General features: G+C 37.5%; 3 protein-coding genes across 4 annotated transcripts; 2 read left to right on the top strand and 1 right to left on the bottom strand.

Annotated features, from left to right (window-relative positions):
- The first annotated feature begins 3,566 nt into the window (after positions 1-3,566).
- Positions 3,567-4,833, top strand: LOC106638065 (ATP synthase subunit d, mitochondrial). 2 transcript variants are annotated; one of them, XM_089589554.1, is made up of 3 exons: positions 3,567-3,808; positions 4,088-4,260; positions 4,442-4,833. In XM_089589554.1, exons 1-3 carry the CDS (start codon positions 3,687-3,689, stop codon positions 4,663-4,665), a joined length of 519 nt encoding a protein of 172 aa, XP_089445680.1. In that variant the 5' UTR covers positions 3,567-3,686; the 3' UTR covers positions 4,666-4,833. The 2 variants fall into 2 exon arrangements, with proteins under 2 accessions (XP_089445680.1, XP_014206573.2); XM_014351087.2 differs by having other exon boundaries at positions 3,569-3,808; positions 4,088-4,256; positions 4,438-4,833.
- A 751-nt stretch (positions 4,834-5,584) lies between these two features.
- On the top strand, positions 5,585-13,626 carry homer (protein). Its single transcript, XM_014351078.2, has 6 exons — positions 5,585-5,987; positions 6,829-6,985; positions 7,077-7,208; positions 7,284-7,781; positions 7,881-8,156; positions 8,231-13,626. Exons 1-6 carry the CDS (start codon positions 5,959-5,961, stop codon positions 8,414-8,416), a joined length of 1,278 nt encoding a protein of 425 aa, XP_014206564.1. The 5' UTR covers positions 5,585-5,958; the 3' UTR covers positions 8,417-13,626.
- A 902-nt stretch (positions 13,627-14,528) lies between these two features.
- LOC106638059 (protein amalgam) lies at positions 14,529-23,583 on the bottom strand. The gene is made up of 7 exons (XM_089589768.1): positions 23,445-23,583; positions 22,477-22,716; positions 20,537-20,791; positions 18,196-18,614; positions 15,877-16,069; positions 15,717-15,782; positions 14,529-14,863 (listed from the first exon to the last, which is right to left on the bottom strand). Exons 1-7 carry the CDS (start codon positions 23,581-23,583, stop codon positions 14,751-14,753), a joined length of 1,425 nt encoding a protein of 474 aa, XP_089445894.1. The 3' UTR covers positions 14,529-14,750.
- Positions 23,584-25,571: the final 1,988 nt, after the last annotated feature.

The following is a 25,571-nucleotide window of genomic DNA, read 5'->3' as shown; positions in this document are numbered from 1 at the left end:
CCTCTCATCTCTCCTGGTGTCTCTCATTTGCGCTCAACTCATTCAAGGGTGACGCTTATTCATTTTTACGTATATATGTATAACAATGATGTTTCGAGTATATAAGCCGCACAAGTTAACCGCCCCGCGTCCAACTAAATCGGGAAAGGTTACGATATCAGTGCCAGGGGTGATGCGGCTTGGATTTTTACCCATCGTTATCAACTACAATATAATATACCTGCATCATATAATTTCATTATCCGCGTTGCCATACTTTCGGCAAAATCTGAGAGATACGTTACATATTTATATAGAAGCCGGTTTTTGGACTTGATTTATTTCAACTGGATTTTATCCACCACAACAATTGTGGCAACTTTGTTGCTTCCCAAATACAATGCAAGCACATAATCCCTCTGTGGGAGAGACAACGGAAGAAGGAATGAAACACGCGAAATTAAAACATACGTATGAGTGGTACATTCAATGGAATCCACCGATTTGTGCGAGACTTTGTTCCGATATTTTTTATCCCTCCACCTATGACCCCCGGTGCGAGGAAATCGTATACGGCTGAAATGTAAACATCAATTCCCTGCTGCGGCGCGCGTGTGTTTGTGATTTTCTTCTCTGATGCAGCGTGCAACGTGATGGCCCCCTACTTCGGTGTATATGTGTGTATGCTATTTTCTCTCTCTGCATCGGGAAAATCAATGGGGTTGATCGATTTTCCGAATGGCAGATGGCAAAGGCTGCCGCGACGCCCTGTCTTCGTCGCGTATATATAGGGATACCCATCGGAAGAGTGACGAGGAAATAATGTGTGCCCCTTATGATGGGAACATGCAATGCGGGCCGCGATTGCGTTTTGCAAAATACTCGGTGCTTACAGATTTTATCTTATTTATTCATCGCCTCTATACCAATTGAAAGTCAAAAGAGTAAATTTAAATAAAAAAGAAATTATACATTCAATCGGCGTAACAATTACATGTGTTCTAAATGAAATGTATGCCACTTGATTTGAGCGTGAAAAGACGAAATGTTGTTGAAATTTTGTGAAAATATTAGAGCGGGGGAAAAGAAAAGCTGTGTAGCGAAAAAAAAAAAAAAAAAAAAAAAAAAAAACGGGCTTAGATTCCCATTACACATTACTAATATGCCTATACGTTACGTTGCTGCGACGGAATAGACGATTCACAGGTTTTCCCTCTTATTTTTTTTTTTTTTTTTTTTTTCGGTAAAACCTTTTGCGCGGAACGTGGAAGGCGAGTATATTATGTAGGTATACGTGTGTCGATGTACATACATAGAGGGATTTATTTCGGCAAAAGGCTCCACTATACCTACACATGTATACGCACATAGATATACGTTTTCTCCGCTATGCAGCATTGCTGCACCTGGCTCGCCGTGTTTTTCTCATTTTCAAGTTCACCTTTTCTTGTCCCTACATATGTATATATGTACATGTCCCACCAATACTCTTCCACGTGTGTAATACATGCATAAACATACACACCCAAACTCGTACGGATTTCGGAGTCGTGTCTTTGAAAGTATCGAAATTACTTTCATTTTGAGAACATGACAATAAATATACAATACGTACGTTTATGGGCCAAGTGTCGATCCAGACGTCGCCTGTTGATTTTAAATAAAAATTATCAGTTCCAAAGTACGAATGTTCGTGACTTGTATAGACGCAAAGCGAACGCTTTCTCCTCTTTTTTCCGCTGCTTTTCCATCTCTGTTCGCGTCCCTTCCCCTCTCGGGCCTTGTTTTTCCCTTCTTGGAGAACATATACATATATATATATATACATATATACATATATATACGCGAGAAATAGGTACTTGGATGAATTTCCGCAGGCCCTCGTGACTTGTGACTAATATATATCCAACGGCAGTGGTGCACATACACCAATACTGCAGGCATGTACCAATACTTACCAATGATCGAGGCGTTTGTTTTGCTGCACTATGGAAAAAATTCCATGACCCAAAACTATATGTATATTACAGATGCGCCTATACTTAGTAAATGACAATGGCTTTTGGGTGTACGAACCGGTTTTCCTACATTGGCGGATACCTAATTGCCCCAAGTATACACACACACACACAGGCATGGAAAACACGTATGCAGTGTGTTTTTGGGCGCAGGGCTTGCAGTTGAATTATTTTATTTTATTTTGATCATTTCAAATGTAACGTATTTTTCCCATCGATTTTTAAATACACCGGCATATACGAGTTTATTGATAACGCGATCGGTATAACACGTCGGATCCTCAAGCTCGTCTACTTCTAACGTAAATCAAGCAGCATATGTTTAAATGATAAACACGCATTTAGAGCTAAAATTGCTTCAATGCACAAATTTTCTATACAACTATGGAGACAATTTATTTGTACCGTATATACATGAAATGAATTGAAATTTAGACATTTTTTTTCCTCGATTTTTTCGATTGATTTATACAGTACTGCTTGCATGTTTTTCGAAATAATATCTAAATCGAAACTTCACTCAAGCGATTTACCCCTATGAGTTGGTCCTGAAAACCACCTACCATAAAAAAAAAAAAAAATCGGCTTTATCTTCGGATTTGCATTTCGTAGTGAATATAAATATACGCAACTATGTGTATATATACTTTTATTTGTGATTCGGAGCCAAGTAAGTGTAAAATTCTTTGTCGTGTTTGTGGTATAACAATAACATAATAATTTCATGTGTATTTTCGATAAATGTTAAATCACACGCTTACAGTGTGTTGACTACGTAAACCATATACTTAAATACCAAGCGAATTATTCACATTTGTTGCTTTTATTTAAAATTCTTCTCTAATCGATACTTTTTCTAAGTACACGGTATTTTTATCGAATTCGTGACAATGAAATATTTGTCAAACAAAAAATAATTAGCGCTTAAAACTTTAATGTTAAGATATAAAATTTAAACTTTACGTTAACATTTATCAGATGATAAAATAGTATTCTTAATAGATCATCGGCATCCAGATAAACGAATATTATTTAAGAAGCTTTTTTTGTTAAAACATCAAAATAGTTGGGTAACTAGCGTCATCTGTGCTCGGTTGAAATGTGCAATCGGTGAAAGTCAATAAATTCCTACAATAATGTTTCCTACCGCGCAGTTTACTCGCAATATAATATTCTCGTGATATGATTATAATAATTGGAGAATTAACTACTTATAGAATCTTATCAAAGCTTTATAAAAATTTGCCTGATAGAGGATAATATTTAATAAATATGTTGGTATGCGGTCGCTGATTACACATAAACATAAATCGAACTCATTTAATAAAATTGTTATTAGACAAATTTTTTTAAATCAAAAATAATAGGAGGAACAAGGAAAAACTAAATATTAAGAAATGAGTATGGTAAGTTATCGACTTACCTGCAGTTGGTATCTTCGATATTGCTCGGGAAGGTGCCTATACTATCCACTGAAAGTAACTAGTATTTTTGACTGCTTTAATTAATCATCCGATGGCAGTGGCGAAATTGTCCTAAAAAACTGGCGGTGCGTGGTTTACGTCCCTACATACTGCACTTTCCACGTCGCGTGCATGTGTCTGTGGTGAAACTGTCGAATATCGGTGGTGTTGTACTAAATCAGTACTTACTAGTACTACCAGTAGTCAGTTGACTTGAAGGCAAACAATGGCTGTAAGTCGTAGAGCCATCAAGGCCATCAACTGGGCTGCTCTGACCGAGCGCATCCACGAGTCCGAAAGGAACACCCTGACCGCCTTCAAGGCCAAATCCGACCTGTACCTACGTCAGTACGTATATTGTCCCTAAAACTCCTCGTATTCGCCTCTGTAGTTACATAATGCGAGCCGACTAACCTTTGATTTTATACTCGTTCTTCGTTTGTCACATTTTGTTACAAGTTTCTACTGTCAACTGCATTTTCTTTCATGGAATAAATGCACAAGTGCTCTTTTATACATTTGCTTACATCGTCAACTCCAATAGTTTGTCGGCTGCTTCGGTTTACATGGCCTTTAAAGGTATATACAAATGAAGCTCCATGTATAATAACGTGTGTTGTGTTGCAGGCTTCAAGCAAATCCTGAAAATCCGCCTAAAATAGACTGGTCATTTTACAAAAATAAGATCGCCACTCCTGCATTAGTTGATAAATTTCAGAAAGAATATGAATCGCTGAGTATTCCTTACCCCCAGGATAAATACAGCTCCTTAATCGATGAGCAAGAGAAATTAGGGGTAAGTCATTTCAACATTTTAATTCACATTGAACAGTTTTATACTGTCAACATTTTAAGTTGCATGTGACGTATAACAATTGAGCATTTTTTAAATGAGACTATCTATATTTAAGAGATATTGACTTTTATGTATGAGTATTGCTTATGGAATTTTATGGGAAACATTTCTCCTTTTACAGCAAGAATATGTAAAAAAGTTTATCGGCGAATCCAATGAACGCATAGAGAAATTCAAGAAGGAACTTGAGCACTTGGGAAGTTTGTTGAAATATGGTGAAATGACTATGGAGGACTTTGCAGAAGCACATCCAGATCTTGCCCTAGATCCAATTAATAGACCAACAATCTTCCCCCATACACCAGACGTGCAACCAGATGCTGAAGATTCAAAAGAAAAATCACATTAAATGTGCTCCATCTTACTGCTATATTTAATGTAGTTATTAAATGTTCCACTGATTGAGTTTTTAATTTAAATCATTGTATAATTTCAAATTGTTCATTTTAAATCAATCTTGTATAATGTACAAATTAAGGAGCAGATTTTGAAAAATATATCTGCTTTGTTATAAAAAGTCTCGTTAAATTAATTTTAAAAACTCTTTTAGATGAAAATTGAATACAGGATTTGAGATGCAATGAAGCGTTGATATGTGTATTCTAATTAATGAAAATAAGTGGATGCATAGTAGAAGAAATAAGTACCAATTGAAAAATAGCATATTTATGGATATGAAATTCATCAATGCCTTCAATGCACATGGTATCCACCATACATACACGTGCATTTTGCACCAACCCAACGCATACAATCGCAACCACCTACATAAACGTAAACTACCCTTGCTGTGTTGTGTGTCGTCCTTCCTATCCCTTATGCATATACATACATGTAATATATACTTGGGGCAACGCAGTGTCGGCTCTAGAAACCAGTTTGGACGAAATTTGCTAAACGAAAAGTTATTTAGATTTTAACCGTACCCTGGAACCAGATAAAATTGGTGATCAAACAACTCTATTGATTTTATATTAATAGTCAGAATTTGTTTGCATTAAAAAATTCCATGTTTGCAACAAACAGTGCGAAAGTGATTAAAAAAATTTTCAATAGTTTTCCAAATTAATAAAAAACAGGTGAAAATAAGATAACTTAATTGTTTGATAATTCTGCTATGTAAAATAACGCAGAGCTCGTTGCCTCGACTTCCCGAGTTATCCACCGCAAAGGCTGTGGGACATGCGGGTGCATCAATGAGTCGCACGGCACTGCTTCAGTGTATGCGGGTGTGTACCCACCTACCTATCCATCACCCATGTAATATACCTATATCGTGTTGTGCAGAGAGTACGCACGACGGCAGCGTACAAACTGTGCGGACTCGTACCCCGGTTCCCGGCTTGCAATGTGCCCCGGGCTTCGGTCCACCAGTTGTATATAAGTACGCACCAGCACCAGCAGGCACGAACCGCACCGCTATCGCACTGGTGGACGGCGACGAAGACTCAAACCGGCCGACTTTTATTCGCAAACTCCCCGTCGGAGGGGCGAGGGCTTGTTTTCGCACTTTTCCTAGCAGCTCCAGGTGTGTACGTTGTTGTAAAACCTACCAAGCGGCAGGCAAGCACACACCAGCCCTCTCTCGCAAGCGCGCACGCACTCCCATCCCGGAGGAAGTTCGGATTATCAAGTGGCTCTTATGACATCCGGCAGGGAAAACACCATGGGGTGAGTGCGTTATAACTCCGTGAATGCCTGTTCCGCTCCAAGGCGATATCGCGCTTCCCAGGCTTCCTAGTGCAATTACCTACTTGACCATCCATACTTTGCATATCCTGTTCCATCCGTGGACTCTAGAGCAGGAACAGCTGTGCCTGGCTCATCTCCTGTGTCGCTTATTCCTCGACACCCTAGATTCTGGAATCAATCCTTGCATGTTGGGAGTGTATTGTCGTCTTACCTCTCTGGTCCGTCCCTCACCCTCGAAAAATTAAGTACCTACACTTGACCTCCTTGTCATTATTTTTCGTCTATTGTTATTGTATATAAGAAGTATTATCGTCGAAATGACGATTTTCGGGCCTTGTTTTGCTCCGAAAAAGTTGTCTGCTCCATTACCCCATACACACATTTGCACATATACAAATGCATGCTAAGTATACACTTGTTTGCTCATTATTTACATGGACCAATTTTGTCAATTGGTATTGATTGAACTGTTTATGGGATCAATTCTATTCAATCTGAATTATTGTTAATTTGCTTACGCAAAATTCTCACTTGTTAAGTATCTCCTCCTCTTACCTCCAGGAAGTAATTATACTATCTGATGGCTGATCCAAACAATTGAAACATTTTTTTATCGCTCGTTTTTCCTGTCATTTTTTTTATAATGCTAATACATGATCAAATTTTTTTTTTTGACACGTAACACTACAAATTTTTTTTTTATTTTATCCACTTTTTTCCTGTGATAAAAAAGTATTTGGCAAGTTAAGAAGCTAATAAATTGAAAATCTCAATATTTTATTGTTGAGTTTATTTTAAGGATTAATTTTTGTTCAACCAGGGAACAGCCTATTTTTACGTGCAAGGCACATGTTTTTCATATTGATCCAAAAACTAAACGTTCCTGGGTCTCTGCGTCAACGGCAGCAGTTTCAGTATCATTTTTTTACGATTCAACTCGTAGTCTCTACAGAATAATTTCTGTGGAAGGCAGTAAGGTAATTGACTTTGATTAATTTTGATACAAAAGAATTTAAAAAATTGAAAAATAATAACCAAATCATTAAAATGAAATTTGAATACTTTTAGGCTGTTATAAATAGTACCATCACTCCTCTTATGTCCTTCACCAAAACATCACAAAAGTTTGGCCAATGGTCTGATGTCAGAGCAAATACAGTTTATGGCTTGGGCTTTTCCTCAGAAAATGAATTACAAAAGGTATGTTGGATTATAAAAATAATAATCACACTAACAAAATCAGTTACTAATAGAATGAATATTATTTATAAACAGTTTATTGAAAAATTCAATGAAGTCAAAGAAGCAACAAAATTAGCTAATGCCAAAGCACAGACAAACAGTTCTTCTGTTACTCCCGCGACAAGTGCTAATGTCAGTCCAATCACTTCACGATCAGGAATGCCTTCATCGGAGCAGGATCTTATTGATCCTCCAAACTCAAACATGATAAACTCCAATATTTCCGCTTCAAATAATCCAAATCCCAATGCTAACATGATTTCAGCACAAAATAGCATTTCCTCAATCAGCAGTAGTCCTCTTCCAGGTGCAGGCATGAAAGAAGATGATTATAAAACCATACTTCACTCGAGATCTCAAAGTATTTCGCAACAAAGTACTACAGACAGTCCTCAGCATCAAGGAAAAACCCAACAAATGAATGCTAATGCCACTAGTGGTAACCAAAATAATGAAGCCCAGTTGAAGTATGAAAATGATAGGCTTAAACTAGCACTTGCTCAGAGTTCAGCTAATGCCAAAAAATGGGAGGTATGATGCTCTTATCAAATTATATTTTTCTGTTACCTTTGTTAATATTGTTAAAAGTAAGGTACTTGAGTAGTGATTTCCATAAAATATATTTTATAGATTGAATTGACAACTTTGAAAACCAATAATGCTAGATTGACAAGTGCACTTCAAGAATCTACAGCAAATGTTGACGAATGGAAGAGACAACTTCAACTTTATAAAGAAGAAAATGCTAGGATAAAAGCAAAGTATGCTGACTTGGAGGCAGGAAAAATCGCGGAGGGAAACTGTGAAGCCTTAAGGTTGAGAGTGGAAGCTCTTGAAAATGAATTAAGAACGAGAAATGAAGAAATCAAAGCTTTTACAATAGCATCGAAAAATAAAGACTTTGCGGTAATAATACAGAACTGCTTTATTAAAAGAATCGAGATTTACAAAAAGTTATATCTTGATATCCGTAATTTTAGGTTTTACAAAAAGAAAATTCCGATCTCCGGGAAATGTTAAACGTTGTCCACGAACAATTAGAAATATCAATGAGCACTAACAAAGTACAGAAGCAAAACTTGGAGACGTTAAATTCACGACTGGCAGGATACATACAAGATTTGGTTACGGTGCATCGAGAAATCACCAACACATTGCAAACTTAAGAAAGCCTTAGGTAAATGTATACAACTCTTACCAGTTAAACATAATGCACAAGTTTAAAGCGCGATAGCCATTCGTGTGAGACAAATCATGTTTAAGAATACCTATTGTTGTTATACTTGAAAAACTCTTGCATGGATGTACATGCAGCTGCCATACATTTTTTATATTATTTTACAAGTCATTAATACTACCTAGATCCTCAAGTTTTTTAAGTGTAAATTGATACAATTACATGGAGGATCTCTTATTTTATGTCATTGACTTTCATAAAAAATGCGATTTTATTTTTATTTTTAAGGATTTTACATGCTCGGTTGTTTTCAATCCCCGTGTCAACATACTAAAAAATTTAAACATATCACGCGCGTTATTTTTATAAAGCAAAAAGCATCAGTAGGTATTTTTTGGTCTTTGTACGTTTTAATTTATTTCCAAAGTGCAACAATTGCAAAAAAACTAAAAGTATTAAATGATGAAACAAAATAAAAATTTTATTTATGCAATTTATTTTCATTGATACAAAAATTACACTTTTACAATTTTATTACATTTATATTATACAAATAAATAAATTTTGATAATTTTTTATACACCACAACATGTAGTGCGGATAGATTTATGCTGTTACAACTATCTACATTATTTGTCTCTCACAAATCACGAAACATAATTATTATGAGCAACAGCCAACTTGGTTACATAATTAAATAAGCTCTAAAGATAATTTATGCCAACACGATAGCCAAAATTTTCATAAGTTGATGAAAAATATTTATTTAAAAAACAAACTCAAGGATTACTGTAAGTGTAACCAGACTGAATATCATTGCAATATTATTAAATTTTTTTTCAACCCTTTACTCTGTCGTACATAGGTATAATCGAATGAACAATAAATAAAACTTGCATAAGTCATGAAGAAAATTATGAGGTGCAAAAAAAACTATGACTGCAGGGCAAGGTCTCATTAAAATGCCATATATATTATAACTATAATTTTACGTCACCCTTTGGTTCTGCAACCTATTATTTCAATATTCAAGGTAGAGGCAACAATGCTATATTAATGTTGCTTAGACTGAACTATTAACGAAAATTACGTTAATTGTTATAAGTATTCAATGATATCAAATGTTTCATAGAATTTTAAGAAAATAATGTGTTGAAATCTTAGAAATCTTTTAAATTGTTTCTTCGTGAGAAACACGAAGGTAATGCCGAAAAAAAAGAAAAAAAAAAAAAAAAAAAAAATGAAAGAAGAAAAAGAGAAATAGTTATGTGCAGTATCAATTTTCTTTATACCGTAATGATTATTTTCTACTATTATTTTTAAATAATTTCTTTGTGCTGTAATATCGTTTTGAGTACGTACACATTCAGAGAAGTTTTGTTAAGCCATAACAAGTACCGCACCTAATATATGTGTTTTAAAAAAATTGTGTCCGTTAAATAATATGGATAAGTACAAGTTATGATACAGCAATATTATTTTGTGGCAAACGTGGACCTAAATTAATAAAAAAAGAAGTATATGATCTGTGGGTGATTATTACAAAGTTGCTTTTTTCTATTCATTCTGTTAATTTACTGTACTCAGTCCAAAATCCAAAATAAATTCAAATTACAAATTCATCATTTTAATTAGTTATACTAAATTTTTTTAAATTGTTCAAACATTATAATATTAATAGAATTAAAAATCTACTACTTTTAAACAAAACACGGCTTTTTATGCCAAGATGTCAGCGAGATCTTACAATAGTAAACTATTAAATACTAACTTTGTCATTATAAATTAAATAATTAAATGTATACGAGTGGAACCAAAAACTAACTTTAAATATGTGACCTACATTATCGACAAGACCCAGTTTTTCGTAACCATTCATTTATTCATAAAATACTAAATCTAGGAAGGATAGGATTTTCATAAGTAAAAAAAAACTATTAAAACAAGTTTCTGTCGACAATAAATAATAAAATCCCGGTATTAAAATTAAAACTGATTCAAACGAGTCGAAAAATATACTTATAAATCATTTATGTATACTACCATTAACAAATTTGAGTTAAACTTTACAATGAATAAAATAAGTAGCTCCATGTATATGCAAAATACTACAGTTTCCCACACAAAGCGAGACCAATATATTGAACAACAGAAAAATAATATGCATACGTGACGTTATAATATTTACATATACGTTCAAGTTCAATTGTATCAATCGGTATCAAATTTAATTTTTTTTTAAATCAAGTTTTTTATACTAATTTCTCATCAATTTATACCATCGGTAAAGTAAATGTCACCAAATTGGTATTTTTAATCCCTCACGTTGTGTAATTCTGTTTTTTAGCAATTTTTATCGATGATTGTATAAAATGAAAGAAAAAAGAAAATAAAGTTACGGAAAAAATTATTTTTATGGATCAATATCGTTCACGAGTAAAACGCATTAATAACAATTTCTCCACTTTCATACATTTTAAATGTGCTATTTTCTAAAAAAAAAAAAAAAAACATTTTATATCTTCCTTTGATGTATTAAAAATGTATTGAAATTAGTGTGCATTATTTATTGTAATCCATCATTTTAATCTACAAGGAAAATATAATTTAAAGCCCGCTCGGAAGGCCGTTACATTTTCCGATAATAGACTCTTCATTTTAGCGTGAATCTTTTAATAATAAAGCCAGTTCATTAAAATAAAAAATGCCATATCAGTTTTTTGAACAATGACCTAGCCATGATTTTTTGGCGGAGTTTTATTAATTTATACCAATAACAACATTATCGCGTATTGATTTCTTAGGCTTCAAAAATTAGCTGCTCATTTTTCCAACTATAAGCTAAGCTTAATATATTTAATTTATTGGCTTAGGGAGCGCTTGAGTACTCGTGAAATTTTATTTTCCCTTCCATTACCTATCTTTACATGTCTGAAAAAGGTACAATGTCGAATATAATATGTTGATTAACATTTACCATATTTTGTTTACTTACTGTGTATGTCTGCATATTCATGATGTCATTATTAATGTGCTATCTAGTATAACGGAAAGAAACACTAAAAGCTTAAGCTTTAAAACTGACTTTTAAAATCTTGTTAACTATTTTATAAAAGTTTTGTAACAATTTTTAACGAAAGGTTCACATATTGATGTAAATATCGATATAAAATTATAAAACCATTGCACGGCTTAATAAAACAAATCTAATATTTTGCACTCTTTTAATATTTATTCATTATAACAGTATGTGTAACTGGACTAATTAAATTGAACGTTAATTATAATATTTTTTTGTGCTATATATCTTGATTCGCCATTTTTCGTTGACTCGTGTACATGCACAGGTACAATATATCAATGTATTGTCTGCACACGTCTACGTAATATATGAATTTTATGTTGAATTTATTTGTTCCTATTTACTTTGTCATATTTAAATAAAGGGAACATTTTAATTTTTTTTATTCTTCTGACGTATGTTATACTTATAACTTACTGTGTGTGTCAAAAAAATTCGTTATAAAAAAAGTAACTATTAAATGTCATTTTAGTAATCATGAGTCGTGTTGCAATGCCCCTTCTACATGTAAATGTATATAAATACGAGTCTTGTAACCATTGACAAATCAATTTGTATTATTGAAGTTGATTGAAGTTGCCATGCCACTAAACTTAATTTGTCACAAGACATTGATCAGAATGTCGCTATATATATATATATATGTCACAGTAAGCCCACAAAGTTCACACGCGTCTTTCTATAGCATTAAGAGAGCAATAGTTCCTTCACCATACTCACGTAAACATTAATGTCTATCGTAATTACTTTTACTTGCATTTACACTCGACCTTGGACTATACAAACCAGTTTTACTTGTAAGCATTTAAGTTTATTGCGATTTTATGTTAAGTGCGAGACACAAGTCTTTTTTAGTTTATTTTTAAGAACAAAGGAATATAGGGTATCCAATGATGAATGTGTACGGGTCAAAGTTCCACTTTATTGAATGAATTCAAAGTTTTTCTGATACCTCTCGGCACATTACGATATTATCAGCATGTAAGATTATTAGATATTAATAGTAATTTATAAAAAAAAGTAACCGATGATTCGAATAATCAAGTGAAATTTGCTGCACTTTTTTTATTTATACGTATCATCTTACATTTATAAATACGAAAGCACACATATATTATACTCACTTTCGTCAACAAATTTTTCATAAAAAGCTAAAAAATTGTCCAAACAGATACGAGTATTTTGATAACAGCTACGTGAAGTACGACACAAGTTCTTTTTATTTTAATTTTTTTTTTCTTCCAAATCGTGACCACAATTTAGTTTATTTTGTAATTACAAACGTAATATTAGGGTATCATAGATTTTTGTACTATTTTTACCCTGAAAAAGACCCGTTTTATCTGGCTGATGTTTCATCTCGGCTCAGTCCTCGATTTTATATACGTAAAAATCCAGCATAAATGCGCACATACCTTGAAAAGCGGCTTTCAGCGACTTAGCTCTTTTTCATGGTAATTGGACACACTCAGCTTGTGAGAACGAATCTTTTTAAAGGCGAGCTTTTCGTAAGTTTTTTGAACGAATCGACAAATGTGCACTGTGAAAATGAATTTTTCATAGTTTAAAGCACGTACCACGTAATACTTGTTTAATTTAAACTTTTGCCATGCAGTGATGCAAAGATATCAAACTGAGCACACCGATTTGCATACACACAATGTGCTATATATACAATAGATTATATTGTAAGAGGTTGTGAAAGTTGTCATAATCATGTAATTAATTTTTCTCAAATCTGAATTGACCACGTTAGACATGGTATTTAGACATCATTTTATTGATATTAATTACCCGAATTTGTCATTATGTATCGACAATGTGTGATTTACTTTTAATTGCACAGTATCCTCCTTGAGTTACAGAAAAAACTTTCACACCCTCTTGAATGTATAATTATTTACTCAAAGCTTACCGTACATGGCAATAAATGAAAAACGTATTGTGCATGGCAATAATGGTGTAGAAACACATACTATTATTCACGGTTGACTAAACATTTTATTGAAAATTAAAAATACTTGAAATGAATCATATTGCTTTGTTAATGGACAGTGTACTATTGTGCAATATCGTGGTAAATGAACATGTTGAATTTGAGTTGAAAAAAAAAAAAAAAAAAAAATAGTTAGCAGGCGAAATAGTTATTTCTATTTCAACGGAATGGGTAGCAAGGCGAAAAGATAAAGAGATAATTACAATTATGAATGAAAAAAAAAAAAAAAAAAAAAAAAGAAGAAGAAGAAGAAAATCAATGATATCGGATGGTGTTATGCATATATGAAAAATGATAGCCGTGCAATTATGAGTGAGATGTTGGTATACTTAATCTTTGAGATCGGGTTAGAAAATATAACATGAAGAGTTGTGAAAAAGATGAGTAATAAGTACATCGGGTTATCAGACGCATTTACATACTAGTCAGTGCTGTCCGGGAGGATAGAAGTTGATTATCATGATCACAATTATTATTGTTAAAATTAAATGGTAACCATAATCATCGTTAATTATATTATACATTTAAAACCCATTATTTTTTAAACGAGTAATATTTTTTAATTAAAATATACTTCGACTATATAAAAATAATCTCATTACTTTATACGAATATTTTACGATTATTTGAAACTGTATAAACAACAAAACTATGTACTGTTTGATTTTTGTCTAATTTATATGAAATTAGCTGTTAATAAAAACATCATACTTTTCAATACTGGCTCTGTTTCTCAGTAAAGTTGAAATTTACCCATCATTGCCTTCCTTTAGAAAATATTAGCACACGTGATTCTAATGAAAAATAGTTCTTTCCTTTCATTGTCTACGTATTAAAGTAATTTAATGTAATAAATTTAAAAAAATAGCAATTATTAATCAAAAATGTTGTTCAAGTTTTTGTTGGTCCCTGTAGATATATCATTACTTTCATCTTGATTTTGATTGCATATTTCTCTTTAACCTTTAACTTAACTTTTGAGAAATCATAGTGGAAAAGGTTCAATGAAACGTACTCTTTCGGTTATTGTAAAAATATAAGATAATTTATTAAACAGACGTTGGACACAAAGTCGATAAAAAAAAAAAACACAATGGATAGTCCGTACACAGTATGTAGTGTGAACGACGGTGATAAAATCTCTCGGCTTGCCATGCCAAACGGGTGTTAACCGTAGGTGTCGAACGAAGACGTCCTCCTTCTAGCATCAGTCAAAAGTCGCGGTGTCCGATACTAGGGGTATGCTCATGTCAGCAGCAGTAGCAGCGACAAAAGTAGCGCGAGGCAGTTGAGCTCCGGGTGGCCGCTCGAATTAGCGTCAACGGAGGATCGATGGAAGTCAGACGTCACCTGAACCACTGAAAAAACACGTTGGCGCAACCACTGCCCATTAGTTTTTTTTTTTTTCCTCCTCCCTCTGTACTCGGCCACCCTGCCTCCCCGTAACACTTATAAATGCAAGTGCTACTCCCCCCCCCCTTCAGCCGAGTGGCGCGTTGAAACGTCTCGCCCACACGTGTGTGGCGTGCAGTTTCTTGCAGGTGCTCTGCCGTACTTGTACACTGCTCGGGGGGTGAGCGACGGAAAACCAAGTCTAATATTTGCACAGCAGCAAGTAGCAACTCTAGGATATCTGAACTGCGTCAAGTTTGCACGTACACGTTTTTTTTATATTATCGCGTGGAAAAAAAAATCGCTTTACGCCAGCACTACTTTATACCGCGGAACTTGCAAAAATATATCGCTTGCTTTTGAAATGAAGCCCATTCACGAAATTTTACATACGAAAACTTTTTTTCCTATTGAAAAAAAAGAAGAAAAAAAAAAAATTTTTAAAAATACCGCGTTGTTGCGGATAAAAGCTCGTACAATATTGTTATTCCAGCTCCCCGTTTTTTTCTCACTCTCTCTTTCTTTTTTTTTTTTTTTTTTCATTCAATGAATAACTTAGACTCAGTTTTTCAACGTGGATATAGAAAAGATTGACCGGAGAAGTACACCAACCAACGTATACGTTCAAATATATACGCTCGCACGAGCCTTTGTTTGCGATTGTTCATTCCGGCCGACCCAACAAAAGTAACAAGCTACTATATACTACACTGGCTCGCATCATCGTTACCTATTTTGCAACTTTATACGCATATGGCCACGAAAGCAAACTTTGTTGAATGGAAAGATGCGCGCGCGCGTGTGTGTACATGTACTTGCCTGAGGGCTCTTTTTCGACTCCGTCGTCGTTGTTGTTGTCGACGTCGTACGTCTCCTCATCCGCGCCTGTTCTCAAACAAAATCGCAATCGAAACAATCGTATTAAAACATGTATATATAATAAAAACGTCAAAGGCAAAAAAAAAACAAATGAACTTGCCGTCGGGGATGTTGGAAAATTTGACAACGTTGGAGGGACTACTCCAGCCGAAGCGGTTCCTCGCCAACACGAGGGCCTCGTACTGCCCGGAGGGCTCGAGTCCCGTGAGATTGAAGGAGTGCGCGTGCAGGGGTCCCGCGGGCTCGTTCGAGCTTGGCACCGTCAGCCGCCGCCAATCCTCCTCGCTCCTCATCTATATATATATATACGCAAGTCGACAGACACGAGCGATTGTCGTTTTTATTATTTTCACATGCACACCACACATTATAATATTATGATAATAATAAATATGCACGCGGGTATATATTATAAATATCATGCGTGTGTATTTGTGTGAGGGGGTGGCGGCGAGCGAGCGAGCAAGTGTCGTGTGTATATCTGCTGATACGCGTCATCATCTTTTCACTGTATCCTACATACGTGTATACTCGTCCAGCCCCGACATATTATACACCGGGTGGTGGTGACAGCTCTTATCTGTGCGTGCTCTATCTTTCTCCACTACTTACTTTCATGCACGACGGCCGTAAAAATAGAAGCAGGCCAAGCTAGGGGTGGCACGTTTCAGCGGAGCTAAGCGCTCTCGATGCTCTTGTACTTGTACGTCGGGTGTTGGTGGGACTAGGGATAGCACAAAGCGGCTGCAGCTCCTATCGGATGAGCGGCCCATCGTGCGGCGGAGGAAAGACGCGTGCAATGTATCCCCATCCCTTATTTTCATACAAGATGATGGTGCAACAAGGACGCGGATCTTGGTACAACTGGTGCCAGCTTTGTCGTTTGCCGCTGGATTGCGTCGGGTTATTGGCGATTGATATATGAGGGCCTCTTCTTGTTTTTGTTCGATTGTTGATTCAGTTGCCTAGTGTTATTTGCTCTTGAAGTATTTTTTTAAAATGATCTAAATATATCATGGTCCGAGTGCCGTATAGCTATTATGGTATCATTTTTAGATTTTCTAGCTTACATTCCAAGCAAAAAAGGCCTGGTGTAACAGAAAAAATTCTTAAAGTTTTGATGTCCCACTTTTGTCATAATATGACATTATATCCTTTATTACATATATACGTGTACACACAATTTATAGTGAAACATTAACAACTTTATCCAAAAAAGCGGCGTTTTACTAAAAAGTTGTACTCAAGCGAACTTTTTCTTGAACAAGAAATATAAACAAAAAAATTTAATCTCTAAACGAGGAAAAAAAAATTAAAATGATTTTTTACTCTCAAGTTTAAGGCTATACTAGAATTGTAATAATAACCTGTATCCAAAGAGTGAAATAATGCCTCTATATAGACACTATTACTTTTAAATAGTTAATATTCACTGTAAAATTTTGGGTTTTGGGAGGCTTTGTTTTCACCGAATTAAAAAAAAAAAAAAAGTAAACAAAGGACACAAGATGTATGTATATTTAACGACTGCAAACAATGTCACGTTTCGGAAAACATGTGAAAGATAATAATCTGTCCCCCGAAGGTTTGTGCCTCGGAAAAACCTATTTTTCAGTCCCAAGGTATACTCCTAACCAGATTTTCTCCGTGTGGAATCGTTTACGAGTAAATTAATGGTTTGATACAACGTACTGTGTATTTTATACAACACGTGACCCCAGTGGTAATAAATTAATAACGCATACCCTATTCACGTAATCAAGATCGCGTTCCGTCAAGCAACCTGTTTACCTTACATTAACGTGTATTTACATTTATACAATCATCCGTCTCGCGAGTCGACCCGTGCTCTCCTCACTCTATCGCACGTAAATCTGATACTGCAGATCGATAGAAAACGAAAGTGGAGTCGCTTTACCCACGCAGCAGTATACATACGAAGTTCCACAAAAATACTATCTTTTTTTTTCCATAAAATGAAGCTACACTTTGTTTTTGTTCTGGAAATCAGATGGTGCGTCACACTTTATAATCCAAAAAACATAATTCTTTTTAAGGTATAGCTTTTTTAGTAAAAACTATTCAGAAATAAAAAAAAAAAAAAAAAAAATTTGGACTTGAGTGACACGTAGGTACATTTCATATTACTTAGGTGGAATAAAATCTTAAATTGTTCATACTGAAAGATCATATTAGCGTGTGGTACAACACTTGACGCGTACCTACGCGTTCATGTATATATACAGGGATCTCTCGCAATGCTCGCACGCCGCTCGTGTTTCGTTTCGCGGTCGGTTGCACGGGTATACATATACCTACCGGGAACGAACGTACAGGTATATGTTATAAATGTGTCATGGGTGTACAAGTATATTGTAGTTGCGTGGGCTTATGAATCGATGCTTGGATAACTGTATACCTGGCGGAACCAAAACTGGTACTCAAAGATGGGGCTGTAGCTGTCGACCTCCCAGATGAAGTTGTAGCCGGTGGGTCCCTTCCTGAGCTTCGGCTGCCTGGGGGAGCCCGACAGCTCGACGTTGGTCTCGGCCTCGCCGAGCTCGTTGCTCGCCTTGCACGTGTACACGCCAAAGTCCTCGGGCTCGAGGCTCCCCAAAATCAAGCTGTGCAACTGGGCCGGCGGCCCAACTCCCGTTTTCCCGGTCCCCGGCTCGTCCTGCTTCTGGCGCAGCACGTGCGCCGACCGGCCCAACGGTTTGCCCTTGAAGAACCACTCGAACCGGCCCTCCGGCCACGACACCACCAGGCACTCCAGCTGCGCCCTGATACCCGGCGCGCTGTGCACCCACCGCCTCCCCGCCGACACCTCGGGCTTGTCTGAACATAATATATCATATATATATATATACATGATGCACTGCACCACATACATTCGTTTCAGCAATTTTAACTGTCGGTACTTTTCATTTCAAATTACTCGTTGCCCGTAAAATTCATTCGTGTCATTTGTATAATGTATACAAGATTCGTTATCACTCAATTTCGCGATCCCGGCTCGATATTTCATTGTATACGTGTACTATATGGGTACAACGATATTATACATGACGCAAAACGTCCAGTGCAATCGAGCCCCTATACATACCTAATACAAAAGCGTCCCAACTCTGCCGTCAAATTGAAAGATACTATTATTTTCCGATACACTCGCTCGCGTGTATAATGACGACAATGGGGAGTTATTAGTTTCATTATTTAGGTATATATCTATATGTACGTAGAGTGAATGCGGGATTATTATTGTACGTTACACGAGATAATAGTTGGGCACATCTGTAAAATCAATAAATGTTTCATGAACGAGTCCGAGCTTTCATTTGATGAAAAACACCGATCGGCGAGCAGAAAATTAATTGACATCTCTATACACGATTGGCGCAAAAGAGTTTCGCTTGCGTATTATCTGCTCGGCGTATACATATTATATATAATTGACCGGAGCTACCTTGTTAACGAAGGTGTTATATTTTTAAAAACGATGCGCACGCGGTATATCATTGTAATTCACGTGCGAAAAGCGAGTTTGTTCGTCGGTACAAGGTATTATACCTATACACTGGGATTTATCAATAAATTAATTATTCAGTGAATATTAAATCGACGAAATTACCAATCAAGCGAACCGAGCAGAGGCAGATTTGCCAAAGTATTTAACTCATAATTCGCTTGATGGGTACACAACATAATGTATAGTATAAAGCATGCGCTCACTGCTGCAGACTGTCGGCAAAGGTCGCGTATTATATACATCATGTTATACAGTTGTACATACATTTTTATGTATGTGTATAGGTACTTTTAATATTACCATACATATACAGTTATATGTGCACACATCGTATGAATATATATATATACGTATACTTATATATATATTCTGAATCTGTTCATTTACAAATCTCAATGCTATAGTATTGCGGAGCAATGCTTTTGAAAAGACGAACAACAACGTACCCTCTACCTTGCGACAAACACACACGTACTTATAGGCACCCAGGGCCGCTTTATGGGCAGCTTCCTGTTTGAGAAAACCATTCCCGACGACGAATCGCTTGTGTATATACATATACATACATATGTCTACGTGTGTGTGCATGCGTGCACGTATATTTGTGTATTTACGTGCCATTACAATGGAGTGCGCGTTTTGAAAAAGCTTCGGGGTGGTGGGTCCGATTATTACATTATAATGGTCCTGATTTAATTGAGCGCGTGTTTGTGCGAGCCGTATACCTCATTAGTGCAGTATACTTTGAGAAATTGATTTTCTTTTTTTTTTTTTTTTCTTATTTGTTCGTCTTTTGTGATTAATGCAACGTGTACAATCATATACATTGTGAATTAAAAACAACCAAACACACCCACGGTAATTTCACTCTGAAAGAAGTTTTGATAACAGTAGCCTCGTTACTCATTGTTATGTTTATAAAAAATTGTCGCCCAAGGGAAAAAGTAAGTACATGGATAGACTAAAAGTTTGAGAAATCCATCAGCGTCTCGATTTTTGGTGGAAATATGCCAAGTATTAAAAAAAAACTTTGCTTTCGACCAATGTAAAACTTTTTTTCCGAGGAAAATGTAAAATCACCTGCATTTGTGGAAAAAAAAAAAAAAAGTAAGGAAGAAGTAATTATCTTTAACTTCTGAAGAGATAAATTTTTTCTTTCCCCACCGAAAAGCACATGTCTTTGGTAAACTTAAAAAAAAAAAAAAAAAAAAAAGAAAAAAAACCAACTTACGCTTGATCCTGAGCTCGATGCTGGCTCGCGCGGGATTGCCGATCCCGTTGCTCGCCCGGCACGTGTAGAGTCCCGCGAGGCTGCGATTGACCGCGTGGACGAGCAACCGCTTGCCCACCGCCAACTCCTTGCCCTCGAATTTCCAAGTGACCACGGGCTTTGGTGTGCCCTCGGTCTCGCACGCCAGCTCCGCCTCCTCGCCCATCGTCACCTCAAGCAGCCCGTTCTCCGGCACCGTCTTCACGCTCGGCGGATCTACCGGCAATCATCGACGCGTGTCACATCCTCCTATACCTACACACGCGCTCCTAATCGGCTTTTCCTCCTCCTCGACATATTGGAACACCCGAGCCCGGATAAAGCGCGCGTAGGCGGCACTGACCATTCGATCGAGTGCACCTATATACTTTACGTGGACGCGCAAATGTACGCTTTCGCTTCGAGAGCGGCTAATGACTTTTGCGCTTTCAATAAACTGTCGCGCTCGCGCCTCTTTGCTCCTTCCCCCCCCCCACTCTTACTCATATCCGTATACATGTATAGTTTCACCGTAAGCATCTGTCTCTCTGTATCTCTGATCTGATTAAGTTCAATTTACGGAGGCTGCGAGAAATCCGATTTATTATCGCTTAATCTGAAAAGCAGCCTGGTCATCGTACATTATTATCATACATGTATATATATATATATGTATGCGTATGGGTGTATGTATATCATGGTAATGGTAATAATAAAAATAAATGGACCCGTACGCGCCACGGCCCCATTACAACGTGTATGTATGTATATGATGATGATAGTAATAATGTAACGTGGAAGCAACAAAACGCGCTCACACATGCACGATAGTCGGATGGCGATGTACCCCAATGTATACAGGCTTCCCTCTCCCGGAAAAGATATCCGCGGTGAATTATTATACCTACAAGACGCCAGAGTCCGCGAATCAAGGGGGGTGCTGGTCGAGTATATTTTTTTTCCCCCGAGCAGGAAAGCTCGAAGCCGTATACGGAGTGACGTTATTACTCACTCGGAGGATTATTTTTTTTTTTTTTTTTTTTTTTTTTTCTTTTACTCCATTGTGGTTGTGTGTAGGTGCATGAAAGCGGATGATTTCCATCAATTGCCAAAGAATGAGTACATATTATTACATTCACGGGCCAAGAACTGTGGCGTGCAGTGGTTACTTATTTAGCATTATAATACACACGACACTGCGCACAAAGGGATCGTTTAGCGGCATTGTACGGCCGATCGTGAAAAGTTGCTTCACTCGAAAATAGGCATAATACACGTATGTCAAAATTGTCGGGGGGCGGTTGGGTGTGAATATTGATTCGTAAATTGAAACTGACGCCCGGTACGAGGTGCGTGTGCGCTCGTTTTCAAAGCCCGAGGGGTCGCGGCTCCCAATATTTATTACCGCGTATGGGTGCACCCGTGGGAGCTGTATCGTGTACGTGCACCGTGAAAATTTCACTACGTCGCGCGCGATAAAAAAAATAGAAATCGATCATCCCCCGCAAAATCGTTTGTCAATTTTAACTGACGCGTTGCGGGCATCGTTTTACTATACAACGATCGTCGTGCAAATTCAATAACCGACTTTTTTTTCTTTTTTAGTATAGGTACCGAATAGTATATAGATAATTGCGATGGGAGTTTTTTTATTCTTCCTATATTCGCTCTAGTTTGAACCAGAGAATTTAATTGCGAAAATCGGTTTATACGTACGTACAATCGGATCCTATCTAGGGACTATTGAAGAGCCGAAAGGTCGAAATTTTCCGTGAAAAAGCCTCACTCGAGCGAAAAATCGGCTTTTCCGCAGTAGAGAGCATGTGGCTTATATATGCATGGAAAATGAAAAAAAAAAAAAAAAAAAAAAAAAAGTAGGTACTGGAGCGCAGAGTGGGTCGGGTGTATCAGCACGTACTCACAGATGACCTGGATCTCGTGGACCTGGGTGACGTGGCCCCAGGGTTCGGGCCTCTGCGCCTGGCACACGTACTTCCCGCTGTCCTCCGGTCTCACGTGAAGCTCGAGGCTCCGGTTGCCCCACATCCGCATCCTAGGGCTCGCCATCACCGCCAACGGCTCCCCGCTGTCCGCCAACAGTCTGTTCGTCACCGTACCGTTCTCCTCGACCTTCTTCCACCAGCGCACCCGCGGCTCCACACCTAAGTCCACGTTTCACGTTATTTTACATGCACCAGACTCTATATTTTCATGAATATACATACAATTGTATACATCCCATCCTCCCCATTCTCATGTATACCTACAAAGGGTCCAAATACGAGCCCCACATCAGGCAGTTTACGCGCTTCGAATCGTAATACATTCGCTTCCCCAAAATGGCCCGAAACGTATGATTTTCTCGAAATGTATGCCAAGCTGAGGAAAACAATCAAATTACATCCACTTCGTGATGGCTCTTTTTTTTATTACCGAGGAGGAGACAAGTCGTTTAACGACGACCCCAACTGTTTCGGGAAGGAAAAAATCTCGCCACTTGGCTCTGTACGAGATGTAGATCAATGAAATCGAGCCCACGAAAACAAGTAATTATTAGGTACTTTAGTCATTAGTACGAATTAGGTGCCTTTTTTTAAGATTTCCATCAATAAACCCTTCTCCCCGCTTCTTTGTTCGGTCATTTATTTTTCCGTACACCTTGGAGTTGACAAGGAAACGCGACTATACAATAGCAGAGTAGTTTCAGATTTTCTGGCTGACGAAGCCACGGCGGCGGAGCATCATGGAGATCCTCATTATAAAAAAAAAAAAAAAAAACACCGAGGCAAAGCAAAGAGGGAGAGAGGGGCGTTGCAATTAGAGCGAGTCGCAAAAAAAAAAAAAAAAAAAAAAAAAACGTAGACGTGCATGCCAAAAAAGCCCGACTCACCGAGATCCTCGACGTGACATGGCAGCAGGATCGTGTCGTTCTCGTATGTCTTGATGACCGCGGCCAAACGGCCGGCCGCCGAGGAGGCGAGCCCCAGTAAGACCGACAACAGCAGCCGCAGCACCGCGGCCGACGACATCCTCAATACTGATGATGCCCCGCAGCTTCGGACCCCGCTCTCGGTCTCTCTCTCTCTCTCTCCCTACTCGGCATTCCTCCTCTTTTTCATTCTTCTCGTATATACTTACCCCTGCTCTCTCGCGCGCCGTGATGTACTTTGATATTTGCCACTGCAATACGCGCTTTCAATTGGATGACACACGCGCGACAGCTCCTTTTGTACCATACCTAATGTATAACTTTATTGTTATCTTGGAGGGAAAAGAAAAAAAAAAGGAGGGAGGGGGAAGAAGAACAGATGTATACAAAGGTATGCACAGGCATGCAGGAAAGCGCGTCGCTCTCCCCACACACACACACATATATATATATTTTTTCCCCGCAGTTGTTCAATTATGCGCATACATACAGCTGTTCTAGCGTCGCTCCATCGTCACGCCGGTGCTTTTCATCGCGGAAAAGCACCCGCTGAAACTTTAAACGCCCGTCAAACTGGCACGTACACCTGATTCCATATATATATATATACGTAGGTATGCCACACGGCCCGCGTACACGTTATACCTATGTATACGTGCGTAGTGGCCACCCTCGTACGGTGCAGACTTTATATATATATACATCGAGAATCGAGTGGGCTGTGCTTCTACACGTAGCTAAAGACACCCCCGCTAATGGAGCTTCGCCCGCGGCATTGGCTTGCACGCGAGCCTCTTTGTGTGCGTGTCCAAGTTCTCGGCTTTTCACGTACGGCGCTCGCTCGTATAAGTATCTACTGTTTGCTCTGCGGCTGCTCATTCAGTTTCCGACTCCTTTTTCCCTTCGTGTTGCTTTTTGTTTAATTTGCTGTTGAAAATGCCTTTTTTTTCGGAAAAACATTTTATTGCTCGTGGAATCAGCCACTCTCTCCTGCACCTGTAATACGCGTTTGGTGAAGCTTATGTGAAAAAAAAAAACAACTTGAATTTCGTCTCGTGAATGCCTATCCTCGACCGCAGCCTGCATTCCTGTGTCGAATCTGATGGTCGCTTCTATATAATTATATGTATACACTCCGAGCCAACAGCCACAACGTCGCAATAGGCACCCATCTCCGTGCGACAAATATTTGAGCTTTTTGCGGGTAATCGAAGCTCGCCCGTCCATTTATTGAAAGTTGATCCGTACACACAGTGGAGCCGATCAATCAATCGGTAAATGTACATATAGGTGTACAGTCTTCTAACACTTTGACTGGTATGGGTATACACTCTACGTCCTACATATGAAATTAAATTTGAAAAAACAAAAACACATTTTTTTACTTTTACATTTTTATGAAAACGTGTATAGAATGAGTTAACGTCGAGCTTTTTTTTTTTTTTTTTTAATGTTGAATTGCGTTTTTTTCCTGCATCCGTGCATAATTCAATCGGGAAACCGGATCAAAAGCTCGGGCTGCTCCCTTACACGTGATGCCCTTCTTTAAACATAAAAGGTAATCCTCAGCCATATACTTCTCGCAACTCTTTTTCATATTTTTGCTTTTATAGCTATACCTCTTCACGGAAGGTAATATAATAATATATAGCGTTAATTTTTGTTCCAATTTCTTTATTTTTGGGGTATTCGTGTTACGCGATAAATAATGTTAACAGAATATAATGTAGTAATCGATCAGTGCGGGCGTGTAAAGAGAAGCGCGGGAGAATCGGTCGATGCTTGTTTGGCGTCAATATGCTTGTTGTTATTCTTCAATTTCGTACGGACAAACGGAGAAAACAAAAGAGAATAGTAGTACGTCTCCAAGGCAGTGCGATATTCCATTTCATTTATAAATACTGTGAGGAACCTGCTCTCAGCTTTCCACCGATCATCGTCATTCTGATTTGAAATACGCGTACACGGTGTATGTAACGAAACTCGCGAACCGTGTAACTTTTATCGAAAATCGTTCGCGCTTCACGAAAACTCATGAAACCGCAATGAGGGTTTCTTAACGATTCCTCGCGAGGTCTCGTGTATTAA

Source organism: Copidosoma floridanum, unplaced genomic scaffold (genome assembly GCF_036245765.1).
Source record: "Copidosoma floridanum isolate Cflo_tuat_1 unplaced genomic scaffold, Cflo_Japanese_pri ptg000009l, whole genome shotgun sequence".
Classification (NCBI taxonomy): Eukaryota; Metazoa; Arthropoda; class Insecta; order Hymenoptera; family Encyrtidae; genus Copidosoma; species Copidosoma floridanum.
Note: the sequence above shows the minus strand (reverse complement) of the source record. Positions and strands in the feature narration are given on the sequence as shown.

What these genes read in the sequence shown, in the direction of transcription:
- LOC106638065 (XM_089589554.1), top strand. Translation starts at nt 3,687, where the DNA reads ATGGCTGTAAGTCGTAGAGCCATCAAGGCCATCAACTGGGCTGCTCTG. An exon ending in TCCGACCTGTACCTACGTCA is followed by an intron (nt 3,809 to 4,087) that starts GTACGTATATTG and finishes GTTGTGTTGCAG; the next exon opens with GCTTCAAGCAAATCCTGAAA. An exon ending in GCAAGAGAAATTAGGGGTAA is followed by an intron (nt 4,261 to 4,441) that starts GTCATTTCAACA and finishes TTTTACAGCAAG; the next exon opens with AATATGTAAAAAAGTTTATC.
- homer (XM_014351078.2), top strand. Translation starts at nt 5,959, where the DNA reads ATGACATCCGGCAGGGAAAACACCATGGG. An exon ending in CAGAAAATGAATTACAAAAG is followed by an intron (nt 7,209 to 7,283) that starts GTATGTTGGATT and finishes ATTTATAAACAG; the next exon opens with TTTATTGAAAAATTCAATGA. An exon ending in CTAATGCCAAAAAATGGGAG is followed by an intron (nt 7,782 to 7,880) that starts GTATGATGCTCT and finishes TATATTTTATAG; the next exon opens with ATTGAATTGACAACTTTGAA.
- LOC106638059 (XM_089589768.1), bottom strand. Translation starts at nt 23,583, where the DNA reads ATGTCGTCGGCCGCGGTGCTGCGGCTGCTGTTGTCGGTCTTACTGGGG. An exon ending in ACCAGTTTTGGTTCCGCCAG is followed by an intron (nt 16,070 to 18,195) that starts GTATACAGTTAT and finishes ATATATATATAG; the next exon opens with ATGAGGAGCGAGGAGGATTG. An exon ending in AGTCGAAAAAGAGCCCTCAG is followed by an intron (nt 14,864 to 15,716) that starts GCAAGTACATGT and finishes GTGTTTTTTCAG; the next exon opens with TGGTTCAGGTGACGTCTGAC.